General features: G+C 55.9%; 1 protein-coding gene across 5 annotated transcripts in view; it reads right to left on the reverse strand.

Moving 5' to 3' along the window:
* CASZ1 (castor zinc finger 1) overlaps positions 1–21,710 on the reverse strand; it is a 194,758-nt gene that overhangs the window by 86,241 nt on the left and 86,807 nt on the right. For 4 of the 5 annotated variants that reach the window (XM_071575981.1, XM_071575979.1, XM_071575980.1 and 1 more), the window contains exon 3: positions 14,299–14,358. Coding sequence is in view for 1 of the 5 variants with exons in the window: in XM_071575985.1 (XP_071432086.1) it covers positions 14,273–14,276 (4 nt within the window). In the remaining 4 variants the exon portion in view is untranslated. Of the gene's footprint in view, positions 1–14,272; positions 14,359–21,710 lie in introns of all 5 variants that reach the window. The other variant, XM_071575985.1, reaches the window with a different exon arrangement.

The raw sequence follows: 21,710 nt of genomic DNA on the forward strand, positions 1-21,710 counted from the left end.
CTCCGCAGCGAATTTCCTCATTTTTTGTTGCTTTATTTTTCTAAGTAGCAAAGAATGCGAGGGAGGTTCTGAGAGGCGTGTTGGGTAAACACAGATATAAGCCTCTTTCTTTAAAACAAACGAGCAGATTATTTACCTGATTAAATAGGTATTTTGAGCAGGTTGTAGGCTGTTTTTGTGAACACACCATATTTGGCTCCGTGGATTTTGGCAGAGCTGAGCTCCTCACCGGGGCTGGGGAGCTGCCCATGGACTCAGCAGCTCTTAAATCCTTTTTATAAGCAGAACCTAATGTGCTTCTCAAAAGAGGCCAGCATCATTACCCCACTGGGGATGGGGAAACTGAGGCACCAGCGAGGGAAGTGACTCGCCAGAAGTGGCCGGACAGGTTAGTCACAGGGCTGGAAGGAGCCCAGGTGTGTTTGGCTCCATGTACCAGGATATGCTGTACCCACAGAGTGTCCTGGGCCCAGAGACCCAACTGCAGCTCATCCCCTCAGCACTGCTGCATTTGCATGGGCAAAAATGCTCAGGCAGCACAGCAGGCCAGAGGGCAGGGAGAGGGAAGAGGAGAGGGGAGTCATTTGTGGAAGCCACAACTATTCAGGCTTCACCCGGAAAAAAATCTAAACAAAGTCTACTACAACAGAGCCACCCAGAGACCCTCCAGGCCAGGAAGCAGGTGGGGACAGCAGTGCCAGGCAGGAGGCAAGTGTGTCCTGCCCAGGGGCTGCCCAGCCTGAATGGAGCCCTGCACAGGACTCACCTGCCCACCTGGTGCAGTCAAGCTCCTGCTTTGAGATGGGCAGAACTTTATCAGCATCGCCCTGACTGCCCCAGGGGTTTCTAACCACACCATTGGCTCTGACCAGTGCTGGCACCCAGTGCTGCCTTCAAAATCCTGCCTGTCTGCACTTCAGCTGGCCCCAACACAGGCACCAGCGTGGCCAACAGCACCCACAATCCCTGGCAGAGCCTGCCCTGGTCCCTATGCCCGAGTCAGACACTGCAGCACCTGCCAGGGAATATCCCACCTGGGGAATTGATGGGCAGTACTGGAAATGTTTGTGCTGGCTCTGTAATAGCTCAGTTTGGACCCAACACTTCCTTCCAGGTGTGAGGCTGCTCACAGGTCCCGTAAGTTCATGTCACATAGGTTTCTCCATTTTCACTTCTCCTATGAACTTAATATTCGAGCAGTGGGAGTTCTGCTCAGCGCTGCTGCTCCCTGAGACAGCAGCCCCAGCTGTATCTCCAGCTCCTTAGGAAGGGGAACACACACTCCAACATGGATCATGGATATGTCACTGCACATACACAGCCCCACAGACCCTCTAAACATACCTGTTCTTCTACCTGCACCGAGCCGAGCACGTCCACACATCCGTATACAAATGTTCCCCACCCCTCCCATCCCACACGCACACGCAACATGCATATGCACCCCACAAAGAAAATGATACTCTGTGCTCCCTGACATTCAAATACACACATATCCATACACCATGACACACATGAACCCACACACAACACCTAAACACACCCGGAGGATCCCCTCCGCAGCCTTCCCACTGTCCCTCCCACTCCTCCTTGCAGGAACAACTTGCCAAGGTGTTTTTTCAGGTGAAGTCCACGCCCTGCAGCTGACGCAACGGCAGGGCCTGATTTCCTATCTCAGCCATCTCCAGTCACAGGATCAGGTTTTATTTCCCCATACTCCCTCCTTTGCCTCTTACCCAAGAAAAGTTGGTTCTTTCCTCTCTCAGGGGCTCTGGAGCTCTTTGCCTCCTTGGGGACCCCTGTGCCACCCATGAGAGCAGCATCTCCCCTCCTTCCCCTGTCCCTCCAGGGCATCCAGGCTGAGGGAAAGCTGTCACTGACCATGCCTTGGCACCAAGAGGCTCCCAAGTGCCCTGGTCATCAGGAGCACTTGAGGGAAGGCAGCACCTCACCCTGCTCTGAACTGTGCCCCCATGCCATGGCAAGAGCCACCCAACCACTCCAGACACTGCTGCCCTTTTGTGGCAGGTGAAGAGATCTCTCCTTGTCCCTTCCCACCCTCCCAGGGGCATCAGGAGCTCTCAGTAATTAATGTTTGCCAGGTGCTCAGAGATCCTCAGATGAAAAGTGCAATGGGAGGGGGAAGGATGATTAATTTATTATTATTATTACAGTTTAATGCTTTCCCCGCAGACAGTGTGCCAGGGCTAAGCAGGGAGTGAGTCACGCTGATATGTGGGACATCCCCCTTTTTGTGTCTCTTCTACCTTTGTTTTTATGCTTAGCCCATTTTCTTGGCAGTTTCTCCCTCCTTTGCTGGAGCTGACCCCGGGGCCTGGGGCTGTGCCCTGGATTCATGTGGGCTCAGGGTGCTGGCTCTCAGATTGCAGGTTGGAGATCTGGCAGTGCTGTGCTCCTCCTCCTGCTCCTGCTTGGGGAGTCTATTAGGCAAATGCTCTTGCCCTATTTCTGTAATTTTGTTTGATTTCTGTTTCGTCAAGGGAGGCGCCCGGAGGCCTCGGGGCCTGGGCGGCAGGAGCAGACAATCTGTGCTTTCTTTGCCTTTCCTTCTCCTTCCCTCCTTCCTTCTCAATTCAGTTTCAATCACGTTATTGGCACATGGTGCCCAGAGCACATTGCCAAAGTGGCTGTGCCGAGTCTCAGTGTGCCGGGTGGGGCTCTGCTGGGATCTCTCCTGCCAGTTACTGTTCTTGGCCTTCCTCAGACACTTTGACACCAGCTCCCCACCATGTGCCTGCCGTTTTTTCACACACTCCACAGCTCCAGCACCTGCTGGAAGCCAAATGCTGCTCATCCCTTGACCACTGCCCTGAGGAAACCACTTCACTGGGAGTGGACCATCCAGCACTGAGCATGTCCTGGTGCTGCACAGGGGCCCAGAGGACTGGGGGGGAAGGAGTGGCAGGGGTTTGAACGCGCTAACAATTAGTTACAATTTACTGCAGCCATTAAAAGTGCAGCCTGGGGATTTCAGGGCGAGGAGGCAAGGGCAGAGTCCTAGCCAAGCATCACATCCAACAGGGAAGGTACCTGGCACTCAAATGCGGGCACTCTGCACACAAAACCAGCAAATGCCACTCAGAGCCAGCCCAGAGCTGCCCCCATGAAACCCCTGAGCCCCAGCTTGGCACGCTCGGATGGCCTCCCGAGGCACCAGGAAAACAATGCCCAATGACAGGTCCCAGACTGGGCAAGACCATTTGCTGTAGAACATGGGCAAGCACAAAACAAGCCAGGGATTTCTGTCAAGAGGAGCTGCAAACCAGCTTGTGTTCCTGCACAGACACGCTTGGATGCAAACAGAACGTGAGCACTTGCCATGTGCACAGACACACCATGACACGGAGTTCCCAAACACGGGAGGCCCCGTGTATGGTCCTGACACACCAGTGTGACACCCACCTGGGCACCCAGGACAGGGCTGGATTGTCGTGGATGGTTTAGGAGAGACTGTCCTGCTGTGGACACACATGGAAGGCCTGATGCCACAGAGATGCCAAGGGGCTCTGGATTAGGGAGGAGCTGCTACCCTGCTTAACTCCACAGGGCAACGACTTGGTCCCCCCAGCAACTGACCCAGGCTGAGGCCCCTGCAGACAGAACAGCTACCCACACACAGCCCAGCCAGTGACGGAGCTGGGACAGGCAGGGACACGGGCTGCACTTTACAGGACTCTGACGCTGTGCAGTAGGGCTGGTCTCCATAAATTCACTCTGGATTTGACCTGGCTTGGGCAGGAGCAAGAGAAGAAAGGAGGGAAGGCAAAGGGAGCCTGGCACATTGTCTGCTCTGCTCCACCTGCCCCATCACAGGCAGAAGCCATGTCAGCCCTGCTCCCATGGGGGGAACTGAGATGGGTACAGAGCAGGGTGGTTGGGGACTGTCCCTGATGGAGCAGGTGGGACACACACTCATTCATTAGAAGTGACAGCAGGGCAGTGAGGGGAGATGACGGCAAAGGCAAGAAATGGGCAGCAGACCCTGGACTGCACACAGGGGGCCTGACTGCCATTCCTCCTCTGGGATGTGGGAGCAGGGTCCCCAGCACAGCACAGGGTCCCCAGCATGGCACAGGGTGCCCAGAACAGGGTCCCCAGCATGGCACAGGGTGCCCAGCATGGCACAGGGTCCCCAGCATGGCACAGGGTCCCCAGCACCGCACAGGGTGCCCAGCACCGCACAGGGACAGCGGGCGAGGTGTCCCCCCGTGCCAGGAGCGCTCAGAGAGCTGCCTGTGCTGCAGCATCGTGTGCCCACATGGGCTGGCCCTGCCTGGGCACCTGAGCTGGCACAGGGCCGTGCTCTGAGCGAGTCCAATGCCATGCCAGCGGGGACAGGTATGCCATGCCAGGCCGCTGGCACACGGGCAGCCTCATGCTCTGAGCAAGTTCAACGCCATACCCATGCTGTGCCAGTGAGGACAGGTGTGCCAGGCTGCTGGCACACGGGCAGCCCCATGCTCTGAGTGAGTCCAACACCATGCCAGAGGGCACAGGTGTGCCAACCACTGGCACATGGGCAGCCCCACGCTCTGAGCGAATCCAACGCCGTGCCAGCCGCTGGCACAGGGCAGTGCAGAGCAGAGCAGGGCAGGGCAGAGCGGCGGAAGCGCGGCCGGAGCCCCCCGGGAGCGCGGCGGGGCCGGGGCTGCGGGAGCAGCAGCGCTAAGTGTGAGGCAGACGCAGCGATTGCATTACTGAAGGAGCCCGGGCTGGCAGTGCCGAGCTATCGGCCCTGTAATCCTGTTAGCCAGCAATCTCCATTCCGAAAGAGCTTCATTTCTTTGTGAATATTTGTAAACTAGATATCTAATGGAAAATTATAGGAAAATTATAGTGAAATTCATGACGAAGAAATCCGATTAGCCCTAATTCAATTATGCCATCTTAGCCCACACAGCACATTTCCCATTTTTTTCCCATAAATACCAATGCCAGGGGTCCGGGTAATCAAATAAAATTGAAAATCATCTTCCCATTAAATTCAATTAGCTGCAATTTCTAAAGCCTATCAGAGATTTTAATTACTAAATTATAAAATTCTCCAATGCTAAATTGAAACTAAAAAAATTGCACATCCTTGTATTTCAGAAGAAAAAAACCCAGCAGAAACCTTGAAAAATACCCTTCTCCTCCCATCAGCACCCACGTGAGCACCGGTCTGGGCAGGCTGCTCCAAGAAATGAGTGTGCAGGGACAAGAGCCAGGCCCAGGGAGGAAGGTGGCTGCCTCTGAGGGAGAGAGCCTGGACATCAGCTGAGCTTCAAACCCACAATCCAGCCCTGTGTACAGCTCAGCTGGGTTGGCAGAGGGCAGGCAGAGGCTGGCAGTCCCAGTAGTGTCCCTGCTGCCGTTTCCCACAGGAGCTCCCGTGCCCAGCCGGTTCTCCGTGCCCTGCGCTGCTGTGCCAGGCTCTGGTGACACACCACGGTGCTCCCGCAGCCACTGAAACAGCCCAGACTCTCCAGGAGCTGAAACGAGTTTTGCCTGCAAATGGGCTCGGTGAGGCAGTCCCTGGAGCCTCCATGTGCCAAGGCCAGGGCAGGAGAGTGGTGATGCCCAGAGGGAAGCAGGAGGGCAGATGCTGGCTTTGTGCTTCTGATAAAGCTCCTGGAATAACAGCCATGCAAGCCCGGTCCTGACACCGAATTAAGGGAAGCTGGAGCCCTCAGCAAACTGATTTAGCTGGAAGCACTACTGTGAACACGTGGGATGTTCCAGAGGAGGGGGACGTAATCACCCCTCCCTGACAGCACGGGGAACTCTCGGAGTTCACAGAGGCACCAGGCAGGCAAGCCCATCCCTAAACTGTTCTTTATTCAACAACCAAGCCAAGCAGGCGAACGGGAAACCAACAAAGCCTGTGCCTGCAGATGCTCTCCTCCAGCCCTGCCTCTCTGGGGACCAGCATGGCACGGGGAGGTGGCGAGGGGCAATTAACTGTGTGAACAGGCAGTGGGAGGAGAAGCGAAGCGAAGCTCTCCAGTTACAGTGTCTGACCCTCCACGCGGCAGCGAGAGAGGATTTTCTGCCACTGCCTTTATGCCAGAGAGCACTTCTGCGTGGTACCCTAAAGGCTTTCCTCATGCACTGCCACAAACAGAGCCAGTTTCCAACGCAGCTCACAACCCCAAACAGCAGCTCAGGCTGCCCCGAACCAGGCCGATACTCGGTTTAATTTACTGGGCGCCCGAAAGTTGCCAGCAGGGAGTTGCCCGCAAACAGAACAACAACAAAAAAGTTAATGATCTGGGCTTTTTCTTTAATAAATAGGCAAACTGGCTGAGCCGGATTGTTGGCTGGGATTCGTCTCCCCTTTATCACCCTGGAGCTTCTGTGACACATTCTCCAAATCATCAGCATTTTGCAATTTGAGGTCGTTACCAAATACTGTTTTTTTGCCAAGGAAGGGAGAAAAATAAATTAATAATTAAGAAGCCCAAGCAGGGAGAGGCTGCGGGTTGGATGGTGCTGCCACCTCCGCGGGGATTGCTCAGGCACCTGGCACCCGCCCAGCGCGCGCCTCGGTCGCCGGCTCACCCTGGAATGTGGGGCTGGCACCCGAGTGCTACTCGATTTTACTATGAATTAATCAAAGTCTCTTCTGCAAACGTCTAACACTAAATCACCACTGGCTGAGCTTCAAATGCAATTCCCCCATTTCAGGGATCGGGTGCGAGGAGATTACCAGCTCCGGGTGAAAAGCTGAAGGGGGTTTCCTCTCTGCCCATCTCCCAGTTGTCCAAAGCATCAGCCTCTCCCAGCTGGAAGGAGAACAGATTTCCTGCAACTCTGCTCCCGCTCACAGCAGGTAACCAACCACACAGACATCCCAGATATGCTGGGATAAATCTGCCTGTGCTGCCTGACTGGAGTGCATTTACACCAAGGAGGAATTTGACGTGACTGTGAGGTGGCACAGGTGGCACAGCGTGGCACTGACAGGGTGGGTGTGCCTGTGCCCCCATGAGCTGAGGATGCATCTCCACACAGGAGGGCAGGCAGGGCTGTGTCCCTGTGTGGGCATGGCTGCCTGCACACCTGTGCATAGGATGTGCAGGGCTGTGCAGTCAGACGTGGTGCCCACAGCCAGGGGGACACAGACGTTCTCTGCGGGCGTTCCTGCCCTGTCAGTGTGTACATGTCTCATTTGCCTCCCAACCTGCCGTCCCCAGCACCCTCCCCGTTCCTGGCCAGCCCCCAGAAGGCGGGTTGCCACGGCTGATGCTCCGGATGGCATCAGCACACGTCCTGGCACCGCTCCGGAGACACGGCTCTGCCCTGAGCCACGGGCAAGCTGTGCTCCCCTCTCCATTCTCTGCCTGTCTCAGAGCCCTCTCGTATTTTCAGTGCTCACCAGACCGTGAATTCACCTTCATACCAGTTACAGGGTTATTTAGTTTCTCCTGACGCTGATAACCACCAAACTTCACTGGCAGCTCAGCTTTCTCCTGGGAGACAACCAGAACTCCCCTCTCCCATGCTCACGGTGCCCACCCACACACACACCCACCAGGAGCACAGGGACAGGTCCCCAGGCAGGACACAGTGCCCAGGGACACTGCCCACCCGCCAGCCACAGCCTCTTATCCCCACCCACATCTACACTGTGAGAAAGAGCAACAGAGCAGAAGAGTTAAAAGCCAGATGGAAAGAATGAAATAGAGGAGAGGGGGAGAGAAGGCAAAGAGGAAAAGGATGATAAAGCAAAACCAGTGCAAAGAGAGAAGAAAAAACCCCCAAGATGACAGAGAAAGGAGCAGGGAGGGAGGCAGGAAGAGTGCAGGGATATACTGTGGGGTTTTGCCCCTGTACATCCCACTAAGCACCACTCCCCAGCACTTGACACTAACACTCTACAGCTCTCCCCAAAATCTTAGGAACCAACGAGACAGCCCTTGTGCAGCAGCTGGACTGGCTGTGCGTGGGCTGGGGCACTGCCGAGGAGAAACGAGGACGATGAGCCTGTATGGGAAACATGGGACTCTCCCCCAGGGTGCCCAAAGGCCGTGGGAGTGCAGAAAGCCCCGAGTGGGAGGGTGAAACCTCCGTGCAGAGCCAGGCACAAGGAAGGTCAGCAGCCTGTCTCTCCCTCTGACCCCTGTCACCAGGAAACCTTCTCTGCCCTCCCTCGCTGGCCCGAGCCACCTCTGCCACTCACTCTGCTGCTGGCTCGGAGCCATCCTTGCCTGCTGCCCCTCCTGCAGACCTGTAAGGCACCTTTCTGCCAGCTTTCCCCTCCCCTGCCACAGCCCCTGTCTCTTGGCATCCTGTCTTTGGCCTCGCTGCTCAGCCCCCGCCACGTGCGCTTTGCTCCGGGGTCTCCTGGGCTTTCCCATTCTGAGTGAACAATTCCCAGCTGGAGCAAGTGCTGCAGCGGCATTTCCCTCTGAAACCAGCATGTGCTGCCAGCGAGTGGCATCCCCAGGAGCTCCTGCCTGGCCCCCAGGGCTGTGCTGGGCCAGACGCTGCTGACGCGGTGCACAAGTCACTCCAAAACTCGTGGTGTCTCTTCCCATCGGTGCCAACCCCCTGGCCCTGCCCCAGGCCATGCCTGCAGCCAGTCACTCATCCATCCCACCGTGGCCATCCCCATCTCCTGTCCTGCACAGCCTCGAGGAGCAGCTTGGTCCCCTGTCCCAGGAGACAGAATCCAAAACTCCTCCCTCCTCTGGCCCGGGGATGTTGCCTCTGCTGCTATAACAGGGTGCTCAAAGTGGGCACCTTGTTATGTTACCCCAGCCATGCCTTCCAACTCAGGATATTCTATGATTCCATGACACTGTGAACTGCAAGAGCCCAAAGGGATGAGAACAGGATGGACCAAAGCTGTAGCTGTGGCAAAAGTTCATCACAGCCGAACACTCTCCCCTGTGCTCCGGCGCCCTTGGGATGGTTCCCACCGCTGGAAGTGCAGCTGGATCGGCGCGGCCGCCCTGCAGAGGCAGAGCTGGGGAAAGGCGGCACAGACACCCCCGCAGCCTCACCTGCCCCGCAGCACACCCCGGGCTCCGCTTTCCCCACGTCGCCGTGAAAAAAACCCTCTGTGCAAACAATAGATCAATAGAGCCCCCGCCTCTTCGGAAGGAAAACAAACACCCGGATCACCGCAAATTAGAGAATGTTTCGCTTCACTTCATCCAAACAGGCTGACAATTTTTTTGGGTTGTTGCCACGGCGACAGAATAACACAGCGTTCAGCCTGTTGCAGAACAATCAATTAAGTTAATGCCTCCGAGTGCCTGTTTACCCTTCCATTTAGGAGGTGCTGCTCTCGCTCACTTGCTTTTTCTCTTGCTTGTTTTAAATTTCTCATCCTTTGCTTCCTGCTCCTATTTCTTCTCTATTTAAACTAAAATAAAGCCCCTTTCTTCAACTATCTCCTCTCTTGTAAGAGGAGTCTCCCCCTTTTTGGAATGATCACGTGGAATAAAGTTTTTTCCTCTCTCTGACTCCTGTCATTTCACTTTCCTTCCTGGAGAAGCAGAGACTGGGGGTTTACCTTTACCTGTCACGGTACAGCCCTGTCCCCTACCCCTGCTGTGCTCAGGAACTCACAAAGTTTCTAAACACCAGCTCTAAACACCCCCTGGGTAGAGTCGGTACCTTCAAAACAGGCAAAGTAACTCTGCTTTTAACAAGATAAGGTAACTTTGGAGCTGATCAGTAACGCTGCCACTGTTGCTGTTTCTAACACTCCAGCATCCTGGAGGCAAATGAGGTACCTGGGAGTGAAGGGATTTAGCCAAGGCCAAGCCTGAGACAGCATTCAGGGCTTCTGTCTCCAGATCCCTCTGCACCCTGGTGCTGTCTTCCTCAGCAGCACAAAACTCCTGTGCTTTTCTCTGAAACCCCAGGAAGTGTCCACCTCCCTCACATCCTCACACACAGGAATTAACAGACAAGGCAGAAGCATGATGTGAAAACAGGGAAATTCCATGATCCTGTCTCCTCACCCTGCCACCAGCAACAAGTGCCTAAATGAAAGGTGTACATTAATGTAGTATGGAACAGATGGAACAGAACTGTAGGCAGAGCAGAGAGGGAAGAGGAGTGCTCAGACACAAGTTAAAATTACAGTAATAGCATCAAATACAACCTCTCCCCCCCTGCTTCCCAAGCCAGGTCCTTTTCCAAGGGCTCCATTCTCACAACCTAACACTGGAACCCTGCTCGTGGGGGGCACCGGGGCTGGGGCTGTGCAGGGGCTGCAGGACCCCTGTGCCAGCAGGTCCCAGCAGTGCCCCCTCTCCCCCTCCCTGGGAAGAAGTTGTCAGCAGAACCTGTTGGAGCAGGGGCTCGTTGACTGCTGCCTGTCCATTACAGCCCGGATTATAAGCATATTGCACAGTGCTCTCTGCACGGTGCTGGGGAAATCCAATACGCTGAAAGGTTAATGCAATCAATTAGGGTGACAAGGAAGTGGAGTAAAGCCTTCTGAGTAGATGAAAGGGAGAGAGAGATGGAGACAGGGAAAAGCAAAGAGAAACGAGGGGGGGGAAGGAGCAAAGAGTGGGAGGAGGAGGAGGAAGATGATATACAAGGCTTGTGCTGCAGGCTGCAGGGCACTGGTGTGGCCAAGGGCACCATCCTGCCCCAGCATGGATGGGGTTGTGTGACCCACAGAGACAAGGCAGGCCATGGATCCCCAAGGCAGCAGGTGGGCCAGGACCCCCTGCTCTTGGCTTCTTTCTCCTGCAGAATGTGGAGCCCTGCTCGAACCACAGTTGCCCACAAAGTCCTGCCACCAGCCTGCTCCCTAATGCTCTTCACTGGGGCACTGACACCACTCCCTGAGCCTTTCCTGCCCACCTGCCCACAGGGCATGGAAGCAACTGCTTGAGTTTAGAGCTGCTGTGTGAGGCAAAGCATCTCAGCAAGCCATGGGGCAGCATAAAGGGAGGAGAAAGAGGGAACAGGAAGGATAGAAGGAACTTCCTCTGGCATCTCTCTGTAAACCTCCTAGGTAGACACTGGTCACCACCACCTGCCACGTGCCTGTACCTATCCCATGGTGTCTTTTGGTCTGGCTCTGCAGGATCTCAACACTGCCAGTCTTGGGAGCACAGAGGTGTTGTAACCCAGGTGAGATCCTTCTCTGACTCTTCCAGCCTCCTCCCACACACATCGACCTGGGCTCTGCTGCAAGGCCACAGGACAAACACCAGTCAAGCCCCAGCTGCAGGAGGTTCACTTCTGCCTGCAGACGGTTTGATGAGGGTGCTGTGGTGCTCAGCCCACCAGTACAGCACGGAAATCCCAGTGCCATGATGTGCATCCAGCGTGGCACAGCCTTCCCAGGGGCATTCAGCTCAGGGGAGAGCCCTGTCCTTCCCTGCAGCCCCCTGAGCTGCTGCCCCTGACCCGGGCAGTGCAGCACTTCATTAACCTGGGCTGGCGGGTCAGCAGCACAGCCCCGTCCTAGTGCGGCTCTGCTCCTGCGGCTCGGTCGCCAGAACGTGACACCAGCTCATTAGGACAAATTATTACTCTATAACCCCTGCCGCAATGTCCCTTAATACGCCTATTTAGCAAGAGACAAGTCCTGGTGGGCTCCTCGGCATTAAAACAACCTCACAAATCACCAGAGGCACAAGCACGGAGATCTCTGGTTTGGGGGGCAGAGGGGAGGGTGGCTGTGCCCGGTGGGTGCTGGAGGGGCACAGAGTCCAGGGCTGCTCCCCCGCAGCGAGATGAAGCTCCTGGTGTTGCTGGTGGGATGTTCTGCAGGCAGGGAATTGCCATCTGGCTGTGGCTCATCGAGCAGCCAAACACAGCCAAGCTCCAGTACATCAAGGTGATGTTCCCTCATTGAAACCCACTGAGGGAGTAGCCTGGGATGCCCATTCAAACTGCTGGGGCTGCTTCCCTCTGCCTGATCCCTGCCTAACTCTGCCCTCAGCACCACCATCAGTGTCATGTTCCACGTGAGACCCACAAGATTCAAATGCTTCCCTGTGATATAAATGAAGTCAGTGCCTGGCTTCCCAAATCCACCCACAACACTAACCCTACCTGTGAACTCCTTCAGGTTAACCAGCAGAGCCAGAGAGCAAGTCTGGGAGCTGCCACTGCTGGCAGGCTCTGTGTGCTGCCTCCCCATGTGAGGCCGTGCTATATTTTGGGGGTAAGGCCATTGCACATGGAAGCAGTGGGGTCTCACCCTGTGGGGAGAGCAGGGCTGCTGCCTGTCTGGGGCTAATCCAGAGGTTACAGAAGCACTGCAGCTTTGGGCACAGTGGGTGAGATATCACAGGGGCAGGCAGAAACACCAGAGTAAGGCTGCTACCAAATGGAACAGGGAGCACGAGGAAATCAACCTCCAGCCTGACCTTTAGGAGAGGGGAAAGGGAGAAATAAAACATATCATGGAGAGAAGTGGCAGCAGTGTCAGACAGGAGAGAGTGAGGAAGAAAAGTAATGGGAAGAAGATAAGAAAGTGTGAAAAGTGTGTGATGCCAGGCATGGAGGAGGACAGGATGGGACCACAGGGAGGGAGAAACGAGGGACCTGGGAGAAAGAGAGGGAGGGAGGGAGGGAGGAAAGGGAGGAGAAAAGAGCAAGAATAGCCACGCAGCGAGGAGCACGAGGCGAGGCAGAGCGCTGTAACCAGGGCTGTGGAGCATGAAAAGGGAAGAATCTGCCTGTTCCTTTCAGCACTCGGAGCATGGCGCTCGGCGCTGACCTACACTGGGCCCGGCTGTGATCACGTTTTCAGGGCCACTGCCTGCCGCTCCCAAACAATGCTGGGCAGCCTTTGAAGTCACAGAAAGACGCCGCAATGGGAACTGGGCACTTTCTTTTTTTTTTTTTTCCCTTTCCCCCCCCCATTTTTTTTAAGGGCCCAAGGAAGGAGGGAGGAAAAGGCAGGCCTGAAGCGGCAGGGGGAAGGTTGGGGGAGAGGTTGCAGGGACAAAACAGAGAGTTGCTCTCGGTGGGGTGCCCCAAAAGGAGCGAGACAAAAAGAAAACAAACAGTTTATGAGCAGGGCACATGCTGCCTGTGTGTGCCCGGCCGCGCTGCCGCCCCCCGCGCCCCCGGGGACGCCGCTGCTCCCCAGCCATGATGGATGGACGCGGGGCATTCAGCCCTGCATGTTACAGCAGCGGTATTTACATAACACTGGCCTTCCACCGGTCACCTCTGACACTGCCCAGCCCGGCCGGGGGCCCTGCCCGCCCCGGCCCCTCCGATGCCACCCGCCCGTGAGCTCTGGGCATTGGGGTGCCCACTGCTGTGGGAGGCTCTGAGTGCAGACACAGCCCAGAGTGCTCCCGGCACCCCCAAGGGCAGTCCCACAGGGCACAGCACTGCCCACCTCCCCAGGCCACCCCTGCCCTCTGACCTGCCCCGGTGCCAGCGCAGGGACAGCAGCGAGGGGAGAGGCTGGAGGTGGCGGTGCCACAGCGGGTACAGAGCACAGACATGGGTAACAGGGTGGGAACTGTCCAGGTGACACACAAGGAGCTCCTGAGGACACGAGGAAGAGCAGGGACAGCAGAACTGCCTCAGCTTGGCAGGGACTGCTCAGTAACCACCATCTGAGGTGGCACAAGGGGCTCCCTGACCCAGCATGGGGAGATGAGGCCTTTGAGGGACACAATCACCTTTCACTGCCCTGGGCTCTAGGGCTCTAACTCTTATGAGACACAGACCAAGAGTGATGACCCAGCTCTAGGAGAACATGAAGCTGTTTTTTTGCAGTAAGAACGTGAGGGTCTAGGTGAGGGGAAAACCCAGCAAAGTCAGGATTCTGCTGGAGACAGAGCTGTTTCCATCCTACCACCACGGTGCTGCAGTCTGAACAGATAAAGCTGTGCCAGAGGAGGAGGAGAACATGCACATCACCCTCTGAATTATGTGAACTGAGCTCAGCAAAACTTCACAGTAGATGGAGACTGCATCCTACTCAGTGAAAGGACCTTATCCATCTCCCCCAGCCCACATGGATGAAGATAAAGCAGTACCCTCTCACCAAAACCCTTTAACAGGTTTTTATCTGTAAAGATAGAGGCAAGAGAGAAGATACTGAGGAAACCCCACAGTGACAAAACCAGGTGCCAGAACAACTAGTGTATAAAGACAAAGACAGGATTAGGACAAACACAGGCCATGTCTGCAATAGACCTTCTCTGTAACTCACAACGGTCCAGCCCCAGAAGTTCCAGTGCAGACACAGGCACAGTGAGCAGGCTGTGAGTGTGAGAGACACACAGAGGAAAAGAGAACCCAGGAGGGCGTAGTGACATACCCATTGCAGTCTGAAGTCTCTCCTACCTTTCGGAGATTTCAAGGCCTGGCTTCTTGCCTCGTTTTTAGCTCTAAATTCACTTCATTCTGGAGAAGGAAGAGAAAGGATCCCGTTAACACACAGGGCACAGCTGAGCAAGAGCCAAATCACAGAAACTCAGAACACCTGGGTGAGAACCCAGCTGCAAGCAGGGACAGCCTGGGACATTCAGACTGCACAAGGGACCAGAATGCTTTTCTGCTCCTGGCTGTACCCACAGTGCCACACACCCCACCAGACACACCGTGCTCCAGCATTTCTCTGTGCAAGAGGCTCCTAAAGAGGGTTGGGAGGAACTTCACATACAGACAGCAGCTATTACTGTTCTGAATCCCGTCCCCAGGTACCAAAGACAGACCTTGTGCTGGTTTGCACCACACTTTGCCCACACATCCAAGGCTGCCTTCTGCTCCATGTCAAATCTTTCCCTTCCCATTTCCTCTGCTGACCCCTCTTTCCCAGAGGTTCACCCTTGTGCTAATGCAGAGGCCTCCCTTGCACACCATGACGTGGGGCACAGGATGATGGGTGCAGGACTGGGTCCCAGGGCACCAAACCCCCTTATCCACTCAGCTGTGCATTTTCTGCCCTGGAGAATCCAGAGAGCGAGGAGGAAAGAGAAAAGGGACAGGGGAAAAAAAGTCACAGCCAAACACATGAAAAGTAAATTGAATTATTTAAAACCATATGTTCCAAAAATGTGACAGAGCATAAAAGCCGTGCCGTGAGACTTCTGGAGGGGGTTATCCTGCACAGGAGGGAGGGGAGGATTGATCCACAGCCAGCCAGGGACTTCCCTCTCCCGGAGCCCGCAGGGGCTGGGAGCACAGCGAGGCTCCTGCTCAGGGCTGAGGCTCCTGGGCCCTCCTGCAGCCCCCATTCTGTAGCCCTGCCAGAGCAGCTCTCTCAGCTGCCCAGAGTGGCAGTGCAATGACAAACTGCCCCCAGGTCACACGCAGTGAGCCTGTGGTTGGATCCAGCCCTCTGCACATTCCCTGCCCGGGTGCACCAGTGTGTGCCATGGCCCAGCCCCTCGCAGGGACCCTCCTTTGGCCCTCAGAGGCCAGAAGTGAGAGGGCCGGGGCTCAGGGGGCTCTGTGTGCCCCTGTGTGCCCCGGAGCCCTCGGGGCTGCTCGGTCACTTGCACTCCAGCAGTGCCCAAGACAGATGCCTGGTGCTGGCTGGGACTCAGAGTGGGAAGGAGCTGGTGGGATATCCCAGATGGATGGATGGCCACAGAGCACAGCGAGCCCCTGGGGTGGGGAAGATGCACAACCAGCCTGGCTCCTTCCTTTCCCACTGAAATCCTGGTGTTAACGAGGCTGAGGGCACGGCTGGAAGAACAGCTTCCCCACTTGAGGTGCTTCTCCCACCCTGGCACCCTCGGTCCTTCTGGCTCTCTCATCCCTTCTCCCACCTTTTCCTTCCCTTTGTTCTCCCTTTCCTCCTTGCTCTTTCCACTGCTTTCTCTGCCACTCTGTCACGCTCTTTTTTCTCTCCCTCCCTTTTGTTCTCTCCCCCTTTCCCGAGCTCTCTGCCTGCAACTCTCTCTGCCTCCCTGCCTTCACTCCCTCGCCCCTGCACACGGTCAATTCTTGGGTTTGAGTTTTTAATTGTTTTTTTTTTTTACTCCTCTTCTTTTGGCCGCAGCTTATCAATGATGCAAGAGGAATAACGCCAATTTACTTAGAATGTGTAATCCCCAAATCAGATTGGGGGATTGTATGAGGCAATATGACCTTGCATATGTCTCCATTAAAGCCAGCCAGGCCTCCTCTTGTATTCTGTGTTCCCAGTACATATTTAGACAGATAACGCTAATTGTACTTGACATGTCCTCTTAAGGATGGACTCTTCCCTCCCCCAGCTCTGCTTCCCTGCCTGACAATGTGCCAGAGCCCAGCCCGCTCGCTGGCAGCGTGGCACGGCACGGCACCTGCGGGGCTGCCCGGCCGGGGGCAGCTGGCACGGCCCCGGTGTCCAGCCCTGCCCTGGGAACGCCGGACAGACACCCCGGCATGGCACGGCACGGCACGGCACGGCACGGCACGGCACGGCTCCGTGTGGGAAGGGGCTGCAGAGGGCAAGGAGCAGGGGGAGAGCTGCTGGGATGTAGTTAATCTGAGATTACACACTGTTACTGTGTCAATCATGGATTCTCCAGGAAAAAAACATCACACAAAGAGAGGAGACTTGCTCGTCATGACCGCCTCTGAACCTCCCTCCTTTCCAGCCAAGGGTTTCCACCCTGCACCTCTCAGCTCCCACATATGCTTTGGGAAAATATTTAGATATGGCTACTGGACACCAGCTCCAGCTTCTAGGGAACATCACTGGAAAACCATAAAATCCTAGAACTGGTTGGGTTGGAAGGAACCTTTAAAGGTCATGTAGTCCAACCCCCTGCCATGGGCAGGGACACCTCCCACCAGCCCAGGTTGCTCCAAGCCCTGGCCAACCTGGCCTTGGACACTTCCAGGGATGGGCAGCCACATCTTCTCTGGGCAACCCGTGCCAGGACCTCACTGCCATCTCCATAAAAATTTTCTTCCTTGTATCTAGGCTGAATTGTCCCTACTTCAGTTTAAAACCATGACCCCAGTCACTACAGGCCGTGCTAAAAAGTTTGTCTCCGTGTTGCTCACAAGCCCCTGAAGGGGCACTGAGCCTCTGCCCTGCACCTGCCACTCCTCTCTGCTCCAGAGCAGGCAGCACCCGCAGGAGGGAGGGGAGCCCATGCCAAGGAATCCCACACATCCAAACTCTTCACCAAAGTGGACTCAGATTTTTTTTTTCCCCTTGACACAACATCCTAATTCGACTTTTTCAGTATCTTTCCTTCAACAACCTTTTTTCCTTCCTCCCCTTCCTACCCGGCAACTGCGCATTTATTAATTCATGAGGCACTAATTAGTTCTTTGTTTAATTTTGTGTTAAACAGACTGACCGGAATGATAACGACTTGCAGCGTTGCATTACGGTCCCCAACCGCCCCTGTTTTCTGACAACAAGGGAGCGCAGTGAGACTGGCGTGATGAACCCCAATTCCCACTCCAGTTGCACTTCATTAAGTCAAAATGTGACAAGAAGCTTAGAGAGCAACTTTCAGATCGGATCGCACATAACAATTGGGCAGGAAACTTTCCGAGGGGGAAGCGGGAGCGGCACTGGCTGCGAAGGCTGGAACGGGCAATCCCCCGGCGTGCTGCCTTAAAGGAGCCGGCTCGGGCTGGCGGCCGAGCAGGGCTGGGGCACGTGCTGCCAGCCAGCGCTGCCAGGAGGGCAGCACGGGCACAGGAGGGGCAGCAAGCCAAGCCAAAGGCACGGCCGAGCAGGACAGGAGGCATCGCTGCCTCCCACTCCACATCATTTCCCTTGTACCGATGGGTGTGTTGGCAGCCACAGAGCCCACTGTGGGGCATCGCTCACTGGGCACTCTGCAGCTCCGGGAGCATCTTTGGGCACTTCCAGCTCCATGCCTCAGTTTCCCTCCTGGAGCTCTGTGGTGACACAGCTGGTGATCCTCAGCTGCTCTTCAGCTGTCAACAACTACATGACTGTCATGGAGCCCCTAAACTGCAAAGGGAGAGGTTCGATTCTGGCACTCATTGCTGAAACCAGAAGGGAAGGGACGGCCTGGACACCAGGGAGGGGGATGGCTGCTCTCCCAGGGAGGGGAGCTGTGCCTTCATTTCTACAGTGCCTGGCACTCCAGTGGCACTACCAAGTTTTGAAACTATCCTGATCAGTGTGGTACGAGCAATAAACTTGGTAAGCCACAAAACAAGCACCCAGCACCCTGCACTCGGCCCCATGGTGGGAATCCAGTGCTGCCCATCCTGAGCTCTGAGGGCAGCAGCTGTGGCACAAGGTTTGGGGGTGTGGTCACACCTCCAGCCTGGCCCAGGCACCACCTGGCAAAAACTCCAGAGCATCACTTCCTCCTCAGCACTGGCCAGCCTGGGACTGACAAACAAATGACACGGATCTGTCCCAGCCTTGCTGGCACATGTACAGTGTGGGGCCACCTCCTTGAGCCCCTTCCAGCTCACTGGAGGGCAGTAAAATGTAAACAACACACAAGAAAATGAAAAGGGTCTTGAAACACCTCCTGAGAGGGTGTGTGGGTGGGTGGGTGGGGGGTGAAAAGGAAAAGACTTCCCAAGTGCATGGAACATGGAAGTTTTGCTGCAAATCAAGTGTATCTTCTGCTACTGCACGGACGTCAGCTCTGGGAATAAGCCAAGATCACCTAAAAGTGAAATGAGCTGTGAGGTCTCAATGCCTTTTCTAGCAGATATTTTTCCACACTTCCCCTCATCCCTCTCCCTATCTCCCCAAGATAGGAAGACTCACCCCTTGCCTTGCTCTGCAGAGGCCCAAAGCTCAGCTAAGGTCCAAAACACGGGCAAAAGGCACTTGAGGGCCTCTCTGAGGATGTCACCAGGACAGAGGGGAGGACACAAGAGCTGTATGGAAGGGCACAGCCGTGAGTCCTGGGCAGGGCCTGTGAGTGGAGCCCCAGAGCCCCGTGGGATGCCCGCACACCCTCTGAGCCCCGTGGGATGCCCACACACCCTCTGAGCCCCGTGGGATGCCCACACAGCCCCAGCCTGTTCATGCACTATCAATGTCTGCACCTGGGCAAGCTCCAAGTGCACGAGTCCCTGGGCAAGGGCCAGGCTGCAGCAGGTACCTCAGCATGGTGTTTGCCAGCACACTCACAGCTGAGCAACACACAGATCTGAGAGCAGACGTGTTTGCGCTGCCTTCCATCTTTCATGAATCTGGAATGCAGCAGGGACCTCTGTGACTGACAAAAAGGCTGCTCCTCCATGACAGAAATCCCAGGAAGACAGCACATCCTTCTGATTCCAGTTCTACATGTGCTCTGAATCCCACAAAAAGGCATATGTAGATATTAATGCTCAGTTGAAGGGTTGGACTGGTGTCCAATAAGGGCAAAGGATCCACTAACACCTGAAGGAAGGACAGCTGAGAAGGACAAGAAACACACCCTGCTGTCATCAGCCCAGTGAGCTTCCTTGGTTTGCAGAAGGGCTGGAATATCCTGGCTGCTCTACAGATCCAGCTGTGCAGTCCCAACCAACCAACATCTCCTGCCAGCCTTGGGCTGCTCAGGGAAAAAGGCATGGGCTGAAGGGGAGGAAATGGAACCCTCTCTTGGCTGCCATTACAAGGCAGTACCAGCAGTGCAGAAACCAACTCCATCCACCCTTGTGGGGCTGCACAGCTGTCAGTGCTCCCAGCAAAGTTTTGTGCTGAAAATTAACAAGCATCCCAAACAGGTCGTGGTCTGCCCCTTCTTCCTAAAACAACACTCTGAAATGTTCCAGACTCCATCCCCAATCCTCTTTAGCCAGGAAAACTCTCCTCCCAGGATTACAGGCCCACTGCCCCCCTTCTCTTCCCCTCCATCTGGCTGGGAGCAGCCTGGGACTGAGAGCTCTTCCCAGCCCTGGGAGAACCCTGCAGTTTCTCTCTCATAAAAAAGAAAAATGGGAGCTATAAAGAAGGCAAAGGAAAGAAAAGCAAAGCAAAGGGAAATCACTGCGAAGGAGGAAAAGAGCAAAGCCCCCCTTGCCTTCCCACCCTGTCCCCATTCCCTGCCCTCAGTCCCAGGCAGAGCCTCCTGCTGCTGCCCGAGGACTCCCCTCAGCACGGTGCTCCCTGGCAAGATCCTGCCCGGCCTCTCACCCTGCCCCTCTGCTCAAACCTGTTGAGCAGAGCCCAGCTCAACACAGGTGATGCAAAAAGGAGGAGGAAAACCAGCACTGGGCAGTAGAAAAGGGACAGAGCCATTCTGGAGGTAACCCTGCAGCTCAGTGCCCATCGGCCACCTCAGAGGGCTGGAGCCAGGCAAGGGACACAGAGAGGCAGGGACAGCACCCACTGCCCGTCCCAGCTGCCCAGCACTGATGGCACTTGGGACCAGGAAAAGCCTCGGACCCTCACCCCACAGCACAGCCACAGCTCAGCCCAGCACAGCAGAACAGGAGTGCCACGGGGGCATCCCAAGAATTGCAACTCCCGCCACGGCTTCTGTAAAGCACAGCAGTCCCCAAACTTGGCATTCGGCAGCCCTGGGCTGGCTCCTGCTAATTTGCTGTCAGGCTGCCTAAGCAAACCAATTAAAACTAATCATTAATTATAAAAAAGAGAGAAAGAAATAGACCCTGCACAAATGGAGAACTGGAAAGGGCATGGGGAAAAGAAGGGCATGAGGCGGCAGAGTGACAGAAGAGAACATGAGAAAGGGGTGGGGGAGGAAAAGGGCTTTAAAATCCCAGGTGCAGAGCTTGGGATGAGGGCAGGAGAAGGGCAAGCAGCCTCCCAGGGCACGGGGGAGAGAGGCAAAGGTTTGGGAAGAAGGGAGGACCTGAGGAAAGAGCAACTGTGGCAAGGATGTGCAGGACACGCCGAGCCCAGGTCCTGGCACGGTGGGAGTCGGTGCTGACACATCCATATGAGGCTGGGTCTGTGCTCCCGGCCATAGCCAGGGGGGCACGAGCTGCACTTGGCACAGCAGTGGGACCTGCCAGGCTGCGGAGACAGCGCAGAGGAGAGTGCAGGGGGAACGGAGCAAGGAGGGGAGTGGAGCAAGCAGGGAGAGCGGAGAGAACAGGGGGAGCAGAGGAAGCAGGAGAGCGGAGCAAAGAGGGAGAGTGGAGCGAGCAGAGGAGAGCAGAGCCAGCAGGGAGACTGGAGCAAACAGGGGGAGCAGAGGAGAACGGAGCAAGCAAGGGAGAGTGGAGCAAGCAAGGGGAACGGGGCAAGAAGGAGAGCGGAGCAAGCAGGGAGAGCGGAGCAAGCAAGGGAGCAGAACAAGCAGGGACAGTGGAGCAAACGGTGAGCGGAGCAAGCGGGGGAGCAGAGCCAGGCGTGTGCAGCGGGACGGGCAGCGCTGTCCCCGCGCCTCGGCGCTCCCGGAGCACATGGCTGTGCCGGGGATGAAGAATGTGCGTTTGTGATGAGAGCAGCCCCGATTGTGCGTCCCGGCGGGGCCCCCCGGGCTCCCCACGGGCTCTCGGCACACAGAGCGCGCAGCTGCCCCGGCCCGGAGCGCCCCGCACGGCACAGCCCGCACATCCCGCGCCCCTCGGGACAGCCGGGCCCGGGCGGCGCTGCGGATGGCGGAGAGGAGGGGGCAGTGCCATGGAAACCACCCCCATCCTGGGGACACGCAGTGCAGACCCCCCCGCCACGGCCCCGGTGCCCCTTTGAGGAGCTGTCAGGACCCTGAGTGAGTGTCACACGACCCAAGGACCAGGCGTGACCAAGCCTATTTTCTGCCTCAAATTTGATTGATTAAAAAACTTTTTAGGAAAACCATGTTAAAAGACAAAAAAAGGAAAAAAAAAAAGGGAAGAAAAAAATG

The sequence above is a fragment of the Pithys albifrons genome, chromosome 22, assembly GCF_047495875.1.
Source record: "Pithys albifrons albifrons isolate INPA30051 chromosome 22, PitAlb_v1, whole genome shotgun sequence".
Classification (NCBI taxonomy): domain Eukaryota; kingdom Metazoa; phylum Chordata; class Aves; order Passeriformes; family Thamnophilidae; genus Pithys; species Pithys albifrons.